Source organism: Syzygium oleosum, unplaced genomic scaffold (assembly GCF_021117445.2).
Source record: "Syzygium oleosum isolate NSW1041296 unplaced genomic scaffold, Sole_v2.1 Sole_v2.18, whole genome shotgun sequence".
NCBI classification, from domain to species: domain Eukaryota; kingdom Viridiplantae; phylum Streptophyta; class Magnoliopsida; order Myrtales; family Myrtaceae; genus Syzygium; species Syzygium oleosum.
The window spans coordinates 3104162-3124032 of record NW_026607502.1 but is presented as its reverse complement, the minus strand read 5'-3'; the positions used below and the strand labels follow the sequence as shown (position 1 = coordinate 3124032).

The 19871-nt window shown below is 40.5% G+C and overlaps 2 protein-coding genes across 2 annotated transcripts; both read left to right on the top strand.

Moving 5' to 3' along the window:
* Window positions 1-5207: 5207 nt before the first annotated feature.
* Window positions 5208-7554, top strand: LOC115682044 (L-type lectin-domain containing receptor kinase IX.1-like). The gene has a single exon (XM_030606173.2). The coding sequence runs from the start codon at window positions 5261-5263 to the stop codon at window positions 7382-7384; it is 2124 nt and encodes a 707-aa protein (XP_030462033.2). The 5' UTR covers window positions 5208-5260; the 3' UTR covers window positions 7385-7554.
* A 7995-nt stretch (window positions 7555-15549) lies between these two features.
* Window positions 15550-17882, top strand: LOC115682088 (L-type lectin-domain containing receptor kinase IX.1-like). Its single transcript, XM_056319534.1, has one exon. It carries the CDS (start codon window positions 15610-15612, stop codon window positions 17650-17652), a length of 2043 nt encoding a protein of 680 aa, XP_056175509.1. The 5' UTR covers window positions 15550-15609; the 3' UTR covers window positions 17653-17882.
* The last annotated feature ends 1989 nt before the right edge of the window (window positions 17883-19871 follow it).

Below are 19871 nucleotides of genomic sequence, written 5' to 3'. Positions count from 1 at the left end.
TTTTTCCTTTGTCCTTTTTTATTTTTTTTCGAGTCTAGAGACTAGTGGTGGAAGCTCCTGTGGACTTTCTCATTTCCTTTTTTTTTTTTTTTTGGGTATTGATTTCTCATTTCCCTTTACATTGAACCGTTCCGAGATTGATCGCAATCGCAGGTGGTCGAATAACATCATTTTAGATGTGTCACTAATTTATCGTTTATGTTAAAATGATTACACAATTATCTTTCATGTGAAGGAATTACCACAATGGTCACATGGTGTCACGGTCGGGGCCAATTGGCCTCGATCACCGTATGGCACCTAGCCAGGCTTCCTTTCTAAGGATCATTTCCATGGCTTGCATCGTACAATGCCTCATCATGACCGATTGTTCCATCTCTCACATCAACTTGGGCATCTTATCATCTCGAGCGGAGCATGCGTCTCGATTCAACATAACAACTAGTTTTGCCATGTCGTAGCCATTATCTAAGAAACGACATTAGCTCCCGACCAGTTTGTATACAAGTGGTCAGCCTCGCCTCTAGACATCTTTCACATGATATTTCTTTCTTTAGTAGATTCCTAGTGCAAACTCTCCGACACCACTCTCACGAACCAATTGAATCGTTCGTATTGCATCTCGCATGCTTCTCCTAGTATTACAAAGTTCAGCTCCATGCATTCATGGAATTAGGAAATGTCAGTCTGTGACATTCTTCCTCACTTAATCACGTTGCGGCTATTCTTTTGCTCCCTTGCATTCCCTAATCATCACCGTCTCTCCCCCAGATCCTATATGAATGGCTAATGCCCGTATTCCTTTTATAAGTAGATTCCTAACATAAACTTTCTAACACCACCTTAACAATTTAGTTGCATCTTTCATTTCGCATCTCTCGTGCTTCTCTCGATGTCATTGAGTTATGTTCCAAACCTTCGTAAGATTGGGAAATGTCGGACCGAGGCACACATGATAGCATTAGTGCTCCATGTAAAACGTGTTAGCTCACTTTTTCTTTTTAAATTTGGTCTTGCTTTTTCTTTGTCAGGTCAACTTCATTAGAGATGAAGATTTTCGACACACGAGACAGATTTGTGATTATCATTCGCATCTTAATAATTCATGCACAATGGTATATAATATGAAGAGAGAGACAGAAAGAGTCCGCTTATACAATGTCGGGAGGAGAAAATTTTTCTCTAATCACTGATGAAGGAGAATATGACAATTGTTGAAGTCCCTTTGCGTGTAATGAAAGGGAAACCCCCAAATTGAGTAAATGAGACTTCAGAAATCAAACTTGATGCCTCTAATTCCAACATCAAATTAAAATATGTCTACATTTATATTCTCGTAGAGTTAGATTATGAGTATAATTCTTTTTAGATTTTATACCTTAATACTTGTATTAGACATTGCCTACATGGTATGTAATTTGTAAGCGCCAAGGTGCACTACCATGGACTAACATGGAAAAGTTGGTACATAGACCCACGTCAAGAACGACAAACGTGTATTGAATCGATGTAAATTGAAGTTTTATATAGTAACACGAGATTATAAGCCCTGGTACTTAATGAGATCATTATCGGAATCTGCTTAACTATGATGAAACAATAGACTGCTAAGTTGGTCAAAGAGACTTGAGAAAAACATATTACTAATTTTGTGAATGAGAGAAAAATATTTTTCTCCTCATCCTGATAGGTCATACTCAGAACAAGTCGATACGAAACAGCCAACCATAAGTACACATGAAATATTTTGTCAGGTGGATTTGAAAGGTGATGGATTGGCCTTTCATGTATGGACTCTGTCGATCTGAAATTGTTTTTCCTGACTTTAGGAGTCAAAACATTGGTAGGAACTATGTACGAACAAACCGTGCCAAAGATCCAATGTTGGGTCCAATTTAGACCAATCCTTTTGTAAATTAATGATTAAAACTAGTTGCAACACATATATGACTAAATCCAATTATTTGGATCATCCAGGCCGGCAGAAAAAGAAATTTAGTTTGGAACCCTTGGAGCTTCATTGGAACGAACGATGACTTCAAGCCTGTTTCGTATAATTGTAGCTAAATTATAATTGTGCATCGAAGCGTTACAATTTTTATGTTTTGTAGTGCATCTTTTAAAGTTACAGCATCTCTAATTTGAGAGAGGTAGTTTCCTAAAAAGTTATTAGAAGCTGCTGCGACTTTAAAGATTCTACAATTGTGATGAAGTTGTTACGGGATATTGTATCAAACGGTTTCTCATCCTCGGGCAAATTGACAAAGCACTAATAGCTCAAGACCGGAATCTATTAGAGCTAAATCTAGTACAGAATAACAGATTAATTAGGTCGTAATCACCAAAAAAGTGGAAGGCTCACACGAGATGTAAGAAAGAAAAAAGACAGGATAAGTGTCTCCCCATTTGTTTTCCATCCATATACATCGATCCAAGATTTGAGTTGACCTCTTCCTTTATGAAGAAAAGAGACGCCTGAGGTGAGTACAAACATTTCTCGACAATAGTCGTCTAATTGTCATCATTGACATGACTTGATTTGGTTGGAACGTTTAGATTTGCTCGGTTTCATGATAATGCTATACATCGAGCATCGGCCGCATCAACTTGCACCCGATATAGCCATTTTGGCTATTAAGACGCACTTTCAATGCTTGGCCTCGAGACTCAAAATCGATGAATACCATATGGTTATGATTGAACAATCCTAATAACTACTCAATGCTTGATGAGCGTGAAGAGTTGGTGGCAATGTGAAGAATGCCATGGGCTAGCTAGGCTTACGAATGCGAGCGATATACTACATAAGGGTGGATGAGAATAATTGACACTGTGAGATAATTTATGAACTTTGGGAGACAAAAGATGCGACGTAAGCGGTGAATTTTATGAAGATCATGAAATTAATAGCGACTTTGAGTTGTCAAATGTTCGCCTATAAAAGCTTTTAGGTGAAAAAAGGAGAAAAGTCTAAGGAGTTATGGTTTAGGGTTGAATTGCTCTCTCTCAGAGCTTAAAACCACCATCATTTTTCGTATATCTGTTATATGCAATTTCCAAACAAAATTTAGGGTTAATTTCATGATTGCATCCAGATTCAATCAATTCGGTTAACATTTGTTATTCCGTCATTGTTAAGATCATGCTAATACTACTAAAAATTTCAAACTGACATCTCAAAAATACATTTTTTTTCAAAATTAATTTTTGTCTTACCAAAAGTTTAAATTGATATCTCTTTATTTTTTGTAAAACTTATAGAATTTCTTAAAGCCAAGTCGTTTTGAGAATATAGAGAATGATCTTCTATAAGTTGTTTGATTTTTGGATTAATACCATGAAAAATCCAAACTGGTACACCTATGATAAATTTACCCCAAACTATTTTTTTTACCACGAAAAATCTAAAATTAGTATACATGTGACAAATTTACTCCAAAATAATTTTTTGACCACCAAAAATCCCAAACTGATACACATGTGATAAATTTACCCTTCGTCAAATTTTACCGTTAAATTTGCTGTCGTGGATGACACATGGTGACGTCGTATGATGACGTGGCAAGTCCACGTGAAAATCCATAGGGTTAATATCACGAACTGATACACATGTGATAAATTTACCCTTCGTCAAATTTTACCGTTAAATTTGCTGACGTGGATGACACATGGTGACGTCGTATGATGACGTGGCAAGTCCACGTGAAAATCCATAGGGTTAATATCACGAAAAATCCCAAACTAATACAGTCAATTTGTCACGGGTGTACCAGTTTGAGGTTTTTCATGGTATTTACCCTATGGATTTCCACATGGACTTGCCATGTCCATTTAACGGTAAAATTTAACGGGAGTTAACGGAAAGTAAATTTGTTATAAGTGTACTCATTTGAGATTTTTTGTGGTCAAAAAATTAATTTATGGTAAATTTGTCATATGTATATCAGTTTGGGATTTTTTATGATAAAAAATTAATTTTGGGTAAATTGATCGTAAATATAAGAGTTTGGAGTTTTTTGTGAAATTAACTCTTGAATTTTTTATTTTTACTGTTAACGGTCTCGATCTTCGTTCCTTTTTTTTTTTTCAAACTTTTGTTGTTTTGATTTTGTTCTTTTATTCATTTTCCTTACTGTTCCATTTTTATGCCGCCCCATCATCGCCGGAGAGGATTGGTGGGGCTTCACCGGAATCTCGGTGACGGCCGGCGACCCTTGCCCAGATTTGGGTTGGCCATGAGAGACCACGAAACAGGGCACAGGAACTCATTGGGCATGACTTCTTGACTGTGATGGTCGGTTTTCGGCTAGTTGCGTTTGGGCGACCTGCGAAAGGAGATGATGATAGTGCCACCTGTTGAGATTGGGGCCACCTTTTCTTTGTGGGGTCAGCTTCATTATGGCTTCTTCGAACTCCGTTTTTGGAAACCGTTTCTTGTCACCGAGGAGTGACGAAGTGGGAAGGGGTCATCTCTCCCTTCAGCTTCTCTAACGTATACGAATCGTTATGATTGAAGTGAAGGAGTATCAGTGAAGAATTGTTCTTTGCAGATTGTTGCGGCAATGTTATCTGCGATTCGACGATGTGAGACGAGTGAGATTTTATTACTTTTTGCTTGCGGAGAAATGCAAGCGATTAGAGAGGAGAGACAGAGATTGCGGATATGGGCGAGGACCGCGACCTGTGGCCACATAAAAAAGGAAGATGAACGGTGATGTCTTCTTGGCAATGAAGTGGAAGAAGGAGATGAGCGATAAGGAAGGAGATGAATAATGGTGTGGGAAAGAAAAGAAACGAAAAAGAAAAGGGTCAGAAAATTTTAAAAAAGAATTGCAAAATCACGTCAAATCTGTTCATTTATTTTACGTCTAAGTATCGAAGAAAACGAAGGGGCGGTGAGAGGAGAGAGAGAGAGTAAGGAAGGAGAGAGATAAAAATCTGAAAAAATAGTTTTTTCAAGTCAAGAGACTTGATATTTTCTCGTCTATGCCGGCAGCGCAATGCGTGGAGTGGGAGTGGCGCACGGCACTTAATATTTTCTCGTCTATGCCGGCAGCGCGGGCCATCATTTCAATTGTTTTCCTTTTCTTTTCTTCTTCTATTTTTTTTTCAAGTCCAGAGACTAGGCGTCGTGGAAGCGCGTGTGGACTATGGTGGTTGAAGGGATTTGCAATTTCTTCAACCAAAGAAAAGTCATTGAAACACCAAAGAGCTGTGCTCAATCCCAGATTTCAAGGGCAGCGTAGAAACTTCAACGAGAATGAAACTTCACGGCTCAGCAGATATCATGAGTTTCAAGACCAGAGCGCTTCGATCACTCTTACTAGTCTTGGTTCTCTCTCTAGCCATTGCCTTCATGGCTTCGGCATCGTCACAGGGCATCGATTTCAGCTTCCAAACTTTCAACAATGATAGGATTCAACTCCTAGGCGATGCGTCGGTTTCGCGCGACTCCATCCAACTTACAAAAGCCTTTGTAGACCAGAACCTCCATGGGAGCACGGGGTGGGCCACGTACCACCAGCCGATGCACCTTTGGGATAAGGCGACTGGGAACGTGGCGGATTTCACCACCCAATTCACCTTCGTCATCAATTCTCAAGGACACACGGAATTCGCTGATGGAATGACCTTCTTTCTTGTCCCCAATGGGTCTCAACTCCTGCTCAACTCAGGCGGAGGCAGCTTGGCTGTTGTGGATCAAGATCGCGACCCTTCCAACTCTTCTGCATGGTTTGTAGCTGTCGAGTTCGACACTTTCTACAACCTAGGGTTTGACCCGGATTGTCCACAAGCTGCACATATCGGTATAGACATGAATAATCTCAATTCCACGAACTATAGCTGCGTCGATTGGTTTGAGGATAAAATCATGAGCGGTGGGCAGATCAACGCAACGATAACGTACAATTCTAGCACACAAAACTTGAGCGTTCTCATAATAGACGCCAATGCCACGGGTACCAATATAAATTCCTCTACTATCAATTACAGAGCCAACTTAACTGAGTATTTGCCGGAGTGGGTGACTTTCGGTTTCTCGGCTACCACAGCTTGGAATTTCGAGTTGCACACTCTTAAGGCATGGGAATTCAGCTCTACTGTGCAAGTGGCTGAAGCAAATAATTCGATTCCAGCAAATGGTACAGATGCATCACCAAAGAGCAAGTTATGGCTATGGTCTATCTTAGGCTCTAGTTCTTTCATTTTGCTCATTCTTGTTGTAGCCTTTATTTGGTTTCGTCAACATTTGAAGAGAAAGAGAACTTACACGAGTGGAGAAGAAGATGATGCGGCGATCGAAGAAGAATTCGAGCAAGTGTCGGGGCCCAAGAAATTCTCCTACAAGGACTTGATCGCAGCAACCGATAATTTCGCAGTGGAACGGTTGCTTGGGGAAGGGGGCTTTGGGAGAGTGTACGAAGGTTACTTAACCAGCATGAATGCTAGTGTCGCAATCAAGAAGATTAGCCCAGGGTCAAGACAAGGGATAAAGGAGTATGCCACCGAAGTGAAGACCATAAGTCGGCTCCGGCATAGAAACTTAGTGCAACTCATTGGGTGGTGTCACGAGAAAAAGCAACTCCTCCTTATCTATGAGTTCATGTCTAATGGTAGTCTCGATTCTCATCTATTCAAAGAACAAACCTTCTTGCCTTGGGAGAAGCGGTACAAAATTGCGCAAGGCATAGCCTCGGCATTGCTTTACCTCCATGAAGAATGGGAACAATGTGTCCTGCACCAGGATATAAAATCTAGTAATATCATGCTCGATTTTGATTTCAATGCTAAATTAGGAGACTTTGGTTTGGCTAGGCTAGTTGACCATGACAAAGGGTTACAAACGACGGTGTTGGCAGGAACTAGGGGCTATATGGCTCCTGAATGCGTTTACACGGGCAAAGCAAGTAGGGAGTCAGACGTCTATAGCTTCGGAGTTGTCTTATTAGAAATAGCTTGTGGAAGAAAAGTCGTTGAGCCAAGGGTCGAGGAAGGCCAAGTTTGGCTGGTGGATTGGGTTTGGGAGCTATACGGGACCGAGAGATTACTTGATGCGGCAGACTCGAAACTTGGTACCGATTTCAATGAAATGCAACTAGAGTGCTTAATGGTTGTAGGGCTGTGGTGCACTCATCCGGACCACACTGCTCGTCCTTCCATAAGAAAAGCATTTAGCGTTCTCAACTTCAACGATTCACCGCCCCTTCTCCCATTAAAATTGCCAATCCCTACTTACCAGGTACCTCTATCCACATTCTCTACAACATCAATTGTTACGTCTTATGCCACCAAGACCAATGACATCGAAGTGTCCACATTTACTGCCTTTTCTATACAATCGTCTCATCCAGATTTCTCTGCATTGCTCCCAAATACAATATAATCCACTTCATTCAATAAAATCAGTTTGAATTGTAATTTGAGATTTGATTCGGATATCATCAACTCCATATGTATTTCTTCATATGTACCGCAATATTAATCCTTCATGTTTAGACTTCCATTTGATCTCCAGGATTAGGTAAGGTAGTATGTATCTTCTTTGATAGTTTATTATTTGTTATCATTTGCTAGTTAGAGTTTCCTAGATAAAACTAGGGTAACCAACTCTCCAAACCCGAAATCTATAGTTTGCAAAAGTAAGGCGATTTACCCTGCCTTACTTAGCTCCTAATTGGCCTAGAATGGGTTTGTAGTGACTTTAGTCTCATTCAACTACTAATAAACGACAAAATCAAGTTATATTCAGTAGGGTTTGGGAGAGCCTGTGCGAAGGGTAAGCGCCACCTCGCAAGAGGCTTATAAGAACCCACCTAGCAATCCCTTAACTCCCTAGAACCCGTGCTCATCCATTTTACAAACCATCAGCACTAAGTACTCTTCTTGCCTCTGCAACACTTGCCCTTGTTCCCAATAGGGAAAAAGTGTATGCACTTTAAGATTGAAGGCTGCAAAATTCGGGGTTATTTTGCTTTGCTCCATAATGTTAAACTATAATCTAGTCTCTTGAAGTTGGAAAGAGTAACATAGAACTCCAATGAGATGGCTTTAAGCGTCAACACCAAACCGAATGCCTTCACTAATAATTAGCTGCATCAGCTTGGACAGCTTCGGTCCATTTGCCACGGTCGCACACCACATAAAACATCGAAGCGTAAGTGATGGCACTAGGCCGAATCCCTTTGGTCAACATATGCTCCAACAAATCCAAACCTCACTCTGTCGGAGACCCTCGCATAGGCCATACTACTCAAAACCCAATAATTACACATTTGTCAAATTTTAGCGACTCATATAAATACTCAGATTATCATGTATGAATTATAAAATGGATTTGGGGTGAAAAATTCACAGACTCATTTTGACAGCTCTACCAGTTACCCATCCGCAAAAAAACCAATTCTACTAACTTTACATGAGAGAGAGAGAGAGTGTGGTGTGGGCAGAGTGAAGGAGAGATAGTGGCCGAGGAGAGACAAATGTATTGTGAATTAAAATAATGAACTCGCGGATCGTGAATCAAGGGTGCAAATCAAATCGCAAGATCCTACAAAATACCTAAAATTAATATTTTGTGTGATGGGCATATATATATTATACAATGCAAAATATTTTAAGCAAGATCCATAATCTATGAAAAGAAATCACAAAATCGAGGATGACTTTTCTATGCATATAATAATTCTCATTGCTTTGTTGACACAAGGATCGCATCTATATCAAGAAAATTATCAAAAAAAGTTCTAAACTTATTGCAATTGTCCACGTTAGCGCCGGATGTGGCAATTGTAAAAATTCGAAAAAAAATTAAAATACTGGTAAAAATTATCCACATCAGCACTGGCTATGCCACGTAAGACGACCGGTATCCACATTAACGATTTCCGGCCAAAATTGACCGTATAGATTCAATTGGCACAAATACAAAATGTTTAGGACTCAATTGACAAAAAAAAAGGTTGATGACTGAATTGACAAAATTGTAATATGTTTAAGATTTTTTTGATAATTTTTCCCATCTATATCTAAATAAATAAATCTTTATTTGTCGTTTCATTCATAAGTATATTGCGAAGAATAAAAATTTACATTTGTGCATTTCGAAACATAAATATAGAATCAAGGACGGAAGTTACATCATTTGATAGGAAATAAACATGCAAGAAATCATGAATTAGTTGAAAAGATAGATATGTATCGAATTGTTCATTCACTAGTGAATTGATCGATCCGCTCGCGATTCAGTTTACCAATGGAAAAGGAGGAGCGTGGGTTATAGTTGCATGGTATGGCAAGAGCTACCTCTTCTGTTCATTTTTTTTCCCGGTCGACTGGTTGCCAAATACAACTTATAGTGATTCTTGTTTTCTTGATTAATAAGCGTTTAACATAACAAGGTTTGGAATCCGTTGCAACTGAGAACAAATGAGAATTTGTGCAACCAAGAGCAACTAGTTACGTGGCCGGCATATATTATAAACTTGTTTTCACATGTGTTTATACTCCTTTTTGTTATCACTGTCAATCGGACTTGCAAAATACAACTTGAAAGTTTAAACCTGCAATTGAGCTAAGATAGACTTATAATCATGGTCAGATGACATATATTTGAATAGAAAAGAAGAGTTTGAATACTATTTACTTTTCACAAATTCAATTTTATTTTTATTTTAAAGTATATGGATTTCTTTATTTGGCGTCATATTCTTTAAATGACATTTTTATTTTAGGGAAAATGATACAAATGGTCCATAAATTTTGGTCCAATGTGCAATGTCGTCTTTGGACTTTTAATTTGTTCAATGTGATTTATGAACTGTTCGTAAATGTTTAATCTAGTCCCTAAACTATATGAAAATGTTCAATGTCGTCATTTTGGTAATTCAAGTTATTTAAATTTGCTGATATGACTTTCAATTTGTTAAGTTTGAACGGTGGGGGCTCATGCGAGTCTCCCTTGTTCTCGTGCTTGGCTGTGCATGACACCGGGGCACATCATTCTCGACATTATCCCGTCGCCATTCTCGTTCCCAATCACCTTGATATGTCCCTCACCTAGTCTAGCATCAACCTAGCCCTTCTCACAACCAAGTACCCTCTTCAAATTGAAAAGGGATTGGAGGTAACTCAATACTAGGGAAACTAATCGAAAGGGATATGAAACGGGAGATGGCCTGGATGTTGGCAAAGGAGATTTCGCGCATGCCGAAAGGGTGAGCTGGTGAGCGTATCTGAGGGAACCAAAAGAAAAGGCAAGCCTGGCCGTGAATGAAGGGATCGAAGAAAGGAAGAGAATTGTTGGGGGCGCATCATCAGCGGACTCGGTGACAAAGAAAAGTGAAGAATGAATAAAAAAGGGGAATAAGAGAGGTGGAGGCTGGCGTTGAAAGAGAGGATAAGTAGAGGGATTGAATGGGTGCACGAGGAGATCATTCACGGGGAGATTAGGCTGGATTTTCTTTGAAGAGGGTCTTCGCCACCACTCGACAAAAAGGGAGCCATTCTCGGAAACAGAGAGTAAGAAAATGAAGGATAGAGAGAGAACACAGAAAGCAGGTCCTTGTCCAGTACTGTGACTCCAGTGCACACCCTCACGAAATCGATGTGTCCACATCGGTTCGCTGTTGAATCATGCTGGAATTAGGAGGTTGGGACATATGAAAATGGGTCTCTCAAGACAAAAACCGAATAAATCGGACTGCTCGGTCTTAATTAGAAGTCCAGTGTGCAGTTGCACGAAAGCGGGGAGTACGCGTTTCTTCATTGTCGGAACCTGTTGGAATATTGTGGATGCCTCTACAGCACGTTGTTATCCAATCTAACCGAAGGAGACGGGCATCATAATTCTAGAGTCCACTTTTTTTGGCCAGTTCGTGGCTAGTTTGATGCTCATCCATTGTTGGAACAAGCTGTAATCTTGATGAGCTTTTCAAGACAGCTGATTCTTCAACAGTATCAAAAGGGTCGAGTATCTGACATTCGGAGGTCCACTTTTCACGGCCAGTTCGTGACTTATTCGGCGGTCCAACAATCAGGAAATTTCTCTATTCTAGTTCTTTTGTCTTTCGAATTTGTTCGTGTGAACCCGCAGATGATCTCTTGTTGTTTTGTCGGAATCCATTTTCTGAGAGCGTTTATGAAATTCCTTGAAAGTGTGACCTAATTCGCGGTTGAGTAAAGTCTAGATTTTCCTTTGAATTTCGATTCACTATCTCTGGAAATTATATTGCTAATATCATTTATCTTGAATATTTTTCATTTTGCGCATTGAAACCCGCTTAGTATATTGATTGGAGATAGTTGTGGTTAATGGTGTACAACAGGAACCACCCGAACCGAGAGCTGCCCGAACCGGACCGGAATGGCCGGTTCCTAGGAGAGCTGGTCCGATTCCCAATTCCATAAAATTATAATCGATGATGGGTGGTTTGGTTTCCGATTCCAGGGTGAGACCGGACCGTCTGGACCGAACAAGTTTTTTCATAGAAAAATCAATAACTTGATTACTTAGCTCATGTGAATGCACACCTTTGGGGCGATATCGCAGTGCCTTCCTCCAAAAAAGTCCACGGTTGGCTAAGAATGGATTGATCATAGAATCAAGGAATTATCATTCAGTTTATTGTCAGCATAATTTTTTATACTAATTGATCATTAGATGGATGACTTGTATATTTAGACTTGATAACGTAACCCGAGCTCATCCACATGTCAAAGGTATAAATTATTTTTCATACTGTTAATGAACCTTCTAAAAATCGGCCTGTAGATATTTACTGAGCTCTATCGTGAGCATTTTTTAGTATTATTATATGTAGGAAATTATGAGGCATAAAACAGCATTATAAAAGCGAAATGATAAAAGGTGTACATTTTGTTTTTGGTCAGTGGAGTAGCTGCATTTATCTTATGGGGTTTCATCTTTTTTGAAGATACCAAAAGTTCATAATTACATAAGTATCACTTCAAATTACCCAAAAATGTTATTATATATAATATAGTCTAATGTAATATTATATAAATGAGCCAATAATGGGCTAGCTATCTAAGCCTAACGTCTAGATGTGTTCGTCTATATACAATTGAAACTTGATCATGTACTATTTTATGTGGGCCATTGCGGACTATTTTCTTCTTTGCAAAAGAAAAAACGAAAAGACAGTGTGATCCCTTTATCATTCAGGTGCCATATAACCAAATGTTCCAACCAGTACCGTCGTCTGCAACCCTTTGGCATGGTGGACTAGCCTAGTCAGGCACAAAGTCCTCCAATTTCGCATTGGAACCCAAATCGAGTATGTGTTGGCAAACTTCATGTCCCTATGAACAACGTAGCATTTGCATTCGTGGATACATAGCAATGTCAAGGCTACCCGTCGCTTGATTTAGTACCTCTTTTCCCCATCTCAAAAAGCTTGATCTTTTTAAACAGATGAGAGTCTGAGCTACAAGAGATGAACTCTCAGAGATAAGGAGGGAGCAGTTCCTTTTTCTTCCCAAGCTGAAAAATAGAACCGTCATGTCCGGATGAGATCTTCTAGATGTGAGAATAAGAAAGAGAACGATCTCTAGCAAATTTTTTATTTAATGGATTTTTTCTTTTCTCAAGTATCAGCAAAAAGTCTAAAGTTGAACAAGCTATAAGTCGCCTCTTTTCAAAAGAGAGCGACAAAACATTACAAATGCGGCTACATTTGAACATGGTTGAGGAGGTTGTTTCAACCATCATGTGCTATGATCCGATGTAGGTTTAAGGAACAACAACGGTTGAGGATTAACAAGACTCGTACAAATTTACTGGAGGGAATTGTAGGCAACTGGAGAGCAGTGGGGATTTTCAATTCGCTTAGATACTTGAATTTCCTTAATGGGAAAATTTAAATTACTAGCCTTTGGCATAACTAATTGTAAAAATTGAAAAGGAAAAATAAAATCTATGTATTCGGCTCTTAATGAACTGCATGTGTTAAAGAAATGGGGGGGGGGGGGGGGGGACTAGTATTATACAGGGATAATGACATAAACAGTCAATGAACTTTGGCCCAATGTGTAATGTGATTCATGAACTTTTAATTTGTTCAATGTAGCCCCTAAACTTTAACCTAAGGTTCAATGTGGTCCCTGAACTTTTAACTTGTTCAATGTGATCCATGGACTTTTGATACATGTTCAATGTAGTCTCTGAATTATATAAAAATGTTCAATATAGTCCTTGAATTTGAATTAATTGAAGGATTACATTGAACATTTTCATATAGTTTATGGACTAAATTGAATATGTACCAAAAGTTCAGGGATGTCATTGAACAAATTAAAAGTTTAGGGACCATATCGCACATTGGATTAACATTCAAGGACCACATTGAACAAATTAAAAGTTCATGGATCACATTGCACATTAGGTCAAAGTTTAGGGGCTGTTTGTGTCATTTTCTCTATTATATAAGAAATCAATAGGACAAAATGATTGATTGATATTCAATTTGTTCAATCTAGTCCGTAATAATACAGCAATTAAAAAATCTATTGAAGGTCAAAGGTCAAATATATGGCTCAGTTGCTGATGGTCAATTGTCATTCTTTAGCGAATAACGAAAGCCTAACATTCACAAAGTCTCCCAAACCCTTCAGACCCAAAAACAGGAAAAAATAGAAGAAGAAAAAGAGAGGGGTCCGGTAGACCTAACCTTTGGTCATTGTTGTTCTAGCATGATTTGAACTAGTGTTTTTCTTTGCATCATATGGTATTACTATGGCAAAGCAATTATCAATGCAATCATCATACGTCTAACACATGACATAATCAATGACCCCGTCTGATGATATCCTATTAGTGCTTAAAATATTAAAACTAATTTATTATATTAGTTTATATGTGACACTTCGGATCTTGGATGGCTCTTTGCACAAGTGAGTTATATTCATGCATCAATAACAACTTGTCAAAGTCCATCGTTTTTATGTAATTAGAGGCTATCCTATAGAGTACATGTTTAATGACCAATGAAGGAAGTAGAATGGGATTGAATTTTATTAGGTGAAAATTACCCAAAAAGTGATAAATTTAATGTACGGATGTCAATTCAGTCATGAACTTTTCAATTTAGCAAACGTAATCCTAAATTTTTGACGATTTTTCATTATAGTTTATTTGGTCAATTTATTTCTACCCAAGAGAAAAATTGACCAATTTAGGTTGGAATCGCTAACTGGCGAATGAGTTAGCGCAAGCCATTTTATTTGATAAGGTTGGTGATACAATGTGTATAACTCAAAACCACGTTGTTTTAAGAAATTTTATAAGCTTTTTAATTTTTTTCTTTTTACTGTCAATGGTCTCAATCTTCGTGTTATAATTTTAAAACTTTTTACTGTTTTGATTTTTTTCTTTTATTCATTTTATTTACTATTCATCTTCTTTTTATGCCGCCCCACCATCGCCGCACAGGATTGGCGGGGCTTCACTGGGACCTCGGCGATGGCCGGCTACCATTGCCGAAACAGGGCACAGGAGCTCATCGGGCATGGCTTCTCGACTGTGATGGTAGGCTTTCGGCTAGCTGGGTTTGGGCGACCTGCGAAAGGAGATGATGATAGTGCCACCTGTTGAGCTTGGGGCCACCTTTTCTTTCGTTGGGCCTGTGGGTGGTCAGCTTCATTATGGCTTCTTCGAACTCCATTTTTGGAGACCGTTTCTTGTCGCAGAGGAGTGAGGAAGTGGGAAGGGGTCATCTCTCTCTTCAGATTCACTGACGTATACGAATCATGACGATTGAATTGAAGCAGTATCGGTGAAGCTGCACGATTCGAGGGTTGGGAGAAGAATCGGATTGTTTTGGAGATATTGGGAGTCTCGATGGAGGGAGAGATGGTGACAGTGAGAGGAGGCGATTTGACGATGTGAGACGAGTGAGATTTTATTACTTTTTGCTCGCGGGAAAAATGGAGCCGATTAGAGAGGAGAGACAGAGATTGCGGATATGGGCGAGTGGCTGCCACCTGTGGCCACATAAAAAACGGAAGATGAACAGTGATGTCTTCTTGGCAATGAAGTGGAAGAAGGAGACGAGCCATAAGGAAGGAGGTGCATAGTGGTGTGGAAAAGAAAAGAAACGAAAAAAGAAAAGGAAAAGGGGGAATAAAAGAAAAAGGGTCAGAAAATTAACTGCAAAATCACGTCAAATCAGTTCATTTATTCTACGTCTGAGTAACGAAGAAAACGTAGAGGCGGTGAGAGGAGAGAGAAAAGAATCTGAAAAAATAGTGGTCCCTACTAGGACACGTGGCAATGGCACAAGCAGTGAGTGGAGTGGGAGTGACGCACGGCGCTTAATATTTTCTCGTCTATGTCGAGAGCGCGGGCCATCACTTCAATCGTTCTTCTTTTCTTTTCTTTTTTTTTTGTCCTTTTTCAAAGTCAAGAGACTTGTCGTGGTGGAAGCGCGTGCGGGACTCCGTCAATTTCGGGTACATTGATGGCAAGTTCTTCAACCAAAGAGAAGTCCTTGGAACACGCCACGGACACCAAAGAGCTGTGCTCAGTCCCAGATTTCAAGGGCAGCGTGGAAAACCTCAACGAGCACGGCACTTCACGGCTCAGCAGATATCATGAGTTTTGAGACCAGAGAGCTTCGATCACTCTTACTAGTCTTGGTTCTCTCTCTAGCCATTGCCTTCACGTCTTCGGCATCGTCACAGGGGATGAACTTCAGCTTCCAGACTTTCAACAATGATAGGATTCAACTCGAAGGCGATGCGTCGGTTTCGAGCCACTCCATCCAACTTACAAAGGCCTATGTAGACCAGAACCTCCATGGGAGCGTGGGGTGGGCCACGTACCACCAGCCGATGCACCTTTGGGATAAGGCGACCGGGAACGTGGCGGATTTCACCACCCAATTCACCTTCGTCATCAATTCACGAAACAAGTCAATGTTCGCCGATGGATTGACCTTCTTTCTTGTGCCCAATGGGTCTCAACTCCCGGCCAACTCATCCGGAGGCTACCTGGCTGTTATGGATAAACATCGCGACCCTTCCAACTCTTCTGCATGGTTTGTAGCCGTCGAGTTCGACACTTTCTACAACCCAGCGTCAGACCCGGATTGTCCACAAGCTGCACATATCGGTATAGACATGAATAATCTCACTTCCGCGAACTATAGCTGCGTCGATTGGTTCAAGGATAAAATCATGAGCGGTGGGCAGATCAACACAACGATAACGTACAATTCTAGCACACAAAACTTGAGCGTTCTCATGATAGACGCCAATGCCACGGGTACCGACATAAATTCCTCCACTATCGATTACAGAGCCAACTTGACTGAGTATTTGCCGGAGTGGGTGACTTTCGGTTTCTCGGCTACCACAGGTTGGGGTTTCGAGTTGCACACTCTTGAGGCATGGGAATTCAGCTCTACTGTGCAAGTGGCCGGAGCAAATAATTCGATTCCAGCAAATGGTACAAATATTTCCAATGGCACAAATGCTCCGGCTCCAGCAGTTCCGATTCCAACAAATGGTACAGATGCGTCACCAAAGAGCAAGTTATGGCTATGGTCTATCTTAAGCTCTGGTTCTTTCATTTTGCTCATTCTTGTTGTAGCCTTTATTTGGTTTTGTCAACGTTTGAAGAGAAAGAGAACTTACACGAGTGGAGAAGAAGATGATGCGGCGATCGAAGAAGAATTCGAGCAAGTGTCGGGGCCCAAGAAATTCTCCTACAAGGACTTGGTCGCAGCAACCGATAATTTTGCAGTGGAACGGTTGCTTGGGGAAGGGGGCTTTGGGAGAGTGTACAAAGGTTACTTAACCAGCATGAATGCTAGTGTCGCAATTAAGAAGATTAGCCCAGGGTCAAGACAAGGGATAAAAGAGTATGCCACCGAAGTGAAGACCATAAGTCGGCTCCGGCACAGAAACTTAGTGCAACTCATTGGGTGGTGTCACGAGAAAAAGCAACTCCTCCTTATCTATGAGTTCATGTCTAATGGTAGTCTCGATTCTCATCTATTCAAAAGAAAAAACTTCTTGCCTTGGGAGAAGCGGTACAAAATCGCGCAAGGCATAGCCTCGGCATTGCTTTACCTCCACGAAGAATGGGAACAATGTGTCCTGCACCTGGATATAAAGTCTAGCAATATCGTGCTCGATTTCGATTTCAATGCTAAATTAGGGGACTTCGGTTTGGCTAGGTTAGTTGACCATGCCAAAGGGATACAAACGACAGTGTTGGCCGGGACGATGGGCTATATGGCTCCTGAATGCATTTACACGGGCAAGGTGAGTAAGGAATCGGATGTCTATAGCTTTGGAGCCGTCCTATTAGAAATAGCTTGTGGAAGAAAAATCGTTGAGCCAAGGGCCAAGGAAGGCCAAGTTTGGCTGGTGGATTGGGTTTGGGAGCTGTACGGGACCAAGAGATTACTTGATGCGGCAGACTCGAAACTTGGTACCGATTTCAATGAAATGCAACTAGAGTGCTTAATGGTTGTAGGGCTGTGGTGTGCTCATCCGGACCACACTGCCCGTCCTTCCATAAGAAAAGCGTTTAGCGTTCTCAACTTCAACGATCCACCGCCCCTTCTCCCATTAAAATTGCCAATCCCTACTTACCAGGTACCTCTATCCACATTCTCTATGGCATAAATTGTTACGTCTTATGCCACCAAGACCAATGACACCGAAGTGTCCACATTTACTACCTTTTCTATACAATCGTCTCATTCAGATTCCTCTGCATTGCTCCCAAATACAATATAATCCACTTCATTCAATAATAGTTTGAATTGTAATTTGAGATTTGATTTTGGATATCATCGACTCCATATGTATTTCTTCATATGTACCTCAGTATTAATCCTTCATGTTTAGACTTCCATTTGATCTCCAGGAATAAGTAAGGTAGTGTGCATCTTCTTTGATGGTTTATTATTTGTTATCATTTGCTAGTTAGAGTTTCCTAGATAAAACTAGGGTAACCAACTCTCCAAATCCGAAATCTATAGTTTGCAGAACTAAGGCGATTTACCGTGCCTTACTTAGCTCCTAATTGGCCTAGAATAGGTTTGTAGCGACTTTAGTCTCATTCAACTACTAATAAACGACAAATCAAGTTGTTTTCGGTAGGGTTTGGGAGAGCCTCTACGAAGGGTAAGCGCCACCTCGCAAGAGGCTTATAAGAACCCACCTAGCAATCCCTTAACTCCCTAGAGCCCGTGCTTAATTCATTTTACAAACCATCAGCCCTAAGTACTCTTCTTGCCTCCGCAACACTTGCCCTTGTTCCCAATAGGCAAAAAGTGTATGCACTTTAAGATCGAAGGTTGCAAAATTCGGGGTTATTTTGCTTTGCTCCATAATGTTAAACTATCATCTAGTCTCTTCAAGTTGGAAAGAGTAACATAGAACTCCAATGAGATGGCTTTAAGCATCAACACTAAACCGAATGCCTTCACTAATAATTAGCTGCATCAGCTTGGACAGCTACGGTCCATTTGCCACGGTCGCACACCACATAAAACATCGAAGCGTAAGTGACGGCACTAGGCCGAATCCCTTTGGTCAACATATGCTCCAACAAATCCAAACCTCACTCCGTCGAAGACCCTCGCATAAGCCGAGAATCCACGAGCTATAAGAGTGTAGATGGGTTTGGATCGTACTTGCTGCACTCGGTTGAGCAGCCTCATAGGTTGTGCTGATTCACTTTGTCTAAGACAGGCATTGATCAGAGCGTTGAAAGTAATAAATAAATATGGCATCCAAGTTTCAACATTTTACAGACCGTGGAGAACTGGAAATCAACCAGTCCTAAACAACACAGACAACTCAAGAGGACCCTTAGAAGGAAGAAGTCTTGTTTTATTCTTAATAAATGAATATGCTCGATTGTACAAATCGCAATTGAGAAACGTTATATCTGTGCCGTGACCCCTAACGACAGGGTGAAATCCTTGGCAGAAGGCAAAGGCTTTATCTTGCTCATCCTCTCGAACAGAAACAGAACGAAATCAAGATTTCTCGGGTCACCACTCACCAGCCTTGCACGTCGCTCTCACATGATTCAAGAATCGTCATTGATTTGCCAAACCAGACTCTTGGACAGTACACGAAGGGCTTCGTAGATGCATAGGAAGGAGTTGAGGACTTACAGAGGGAACGTGAGTACTCGTGCATGCCTTCAGCTGCAAGCTTTTTTCCAACATGCAAGGATACGGATGTTGGGATTTTAGTATCCAAAATCCATAAATTGTGAATGAGAAGTGTGGATGGAAATAGTCCTACATTGGATAGAAGTTGTGATGGGAGATGGTTTATTTAGATGGGCCTCTCAAATGGGTTTTGGCCCCAAGAGGTACCCCACTTTTGTGGAAGGGAGAGGACCTACGTCAAGCTAGGTTGGTTCTCCCCCGCGCGCAAGCTGCTGTCGTCCGTTCCATTCAATTTTTATTTTTTCCTTTTTATTTTTTCCGGAATAGACATGTTTTTTTGTTAGAAATTATTTATTTATTTATTTTTGGACAAACAAACATGTCTGTTGGTGAGGTTCGATTCGCAACGAAACCGTCGACGCGATGTTCACAAACCGAACAAAAACCACTTCGTTACGCAGTCTTCATTGCTCGTGACTCTTCGTTTTCGCTATATATAACCGAACTGTTCTGTTCGGTCAAGTGATAGGTCGGTTCCCCCCCACGCGCACGCCGCTGCCGCCGCCGGTCCGGCCGGGTCCGTTCCATTCGGTTTTTATTTTTTCCCGAACAGACATGTTTTGTTAGAAATTATTTATTTATTTATTTATTGACAAACAAACATGTCTGTTCATGAGGTTCAGTTCGGCCGAACGAAAACTGCTTCGGTCGAGA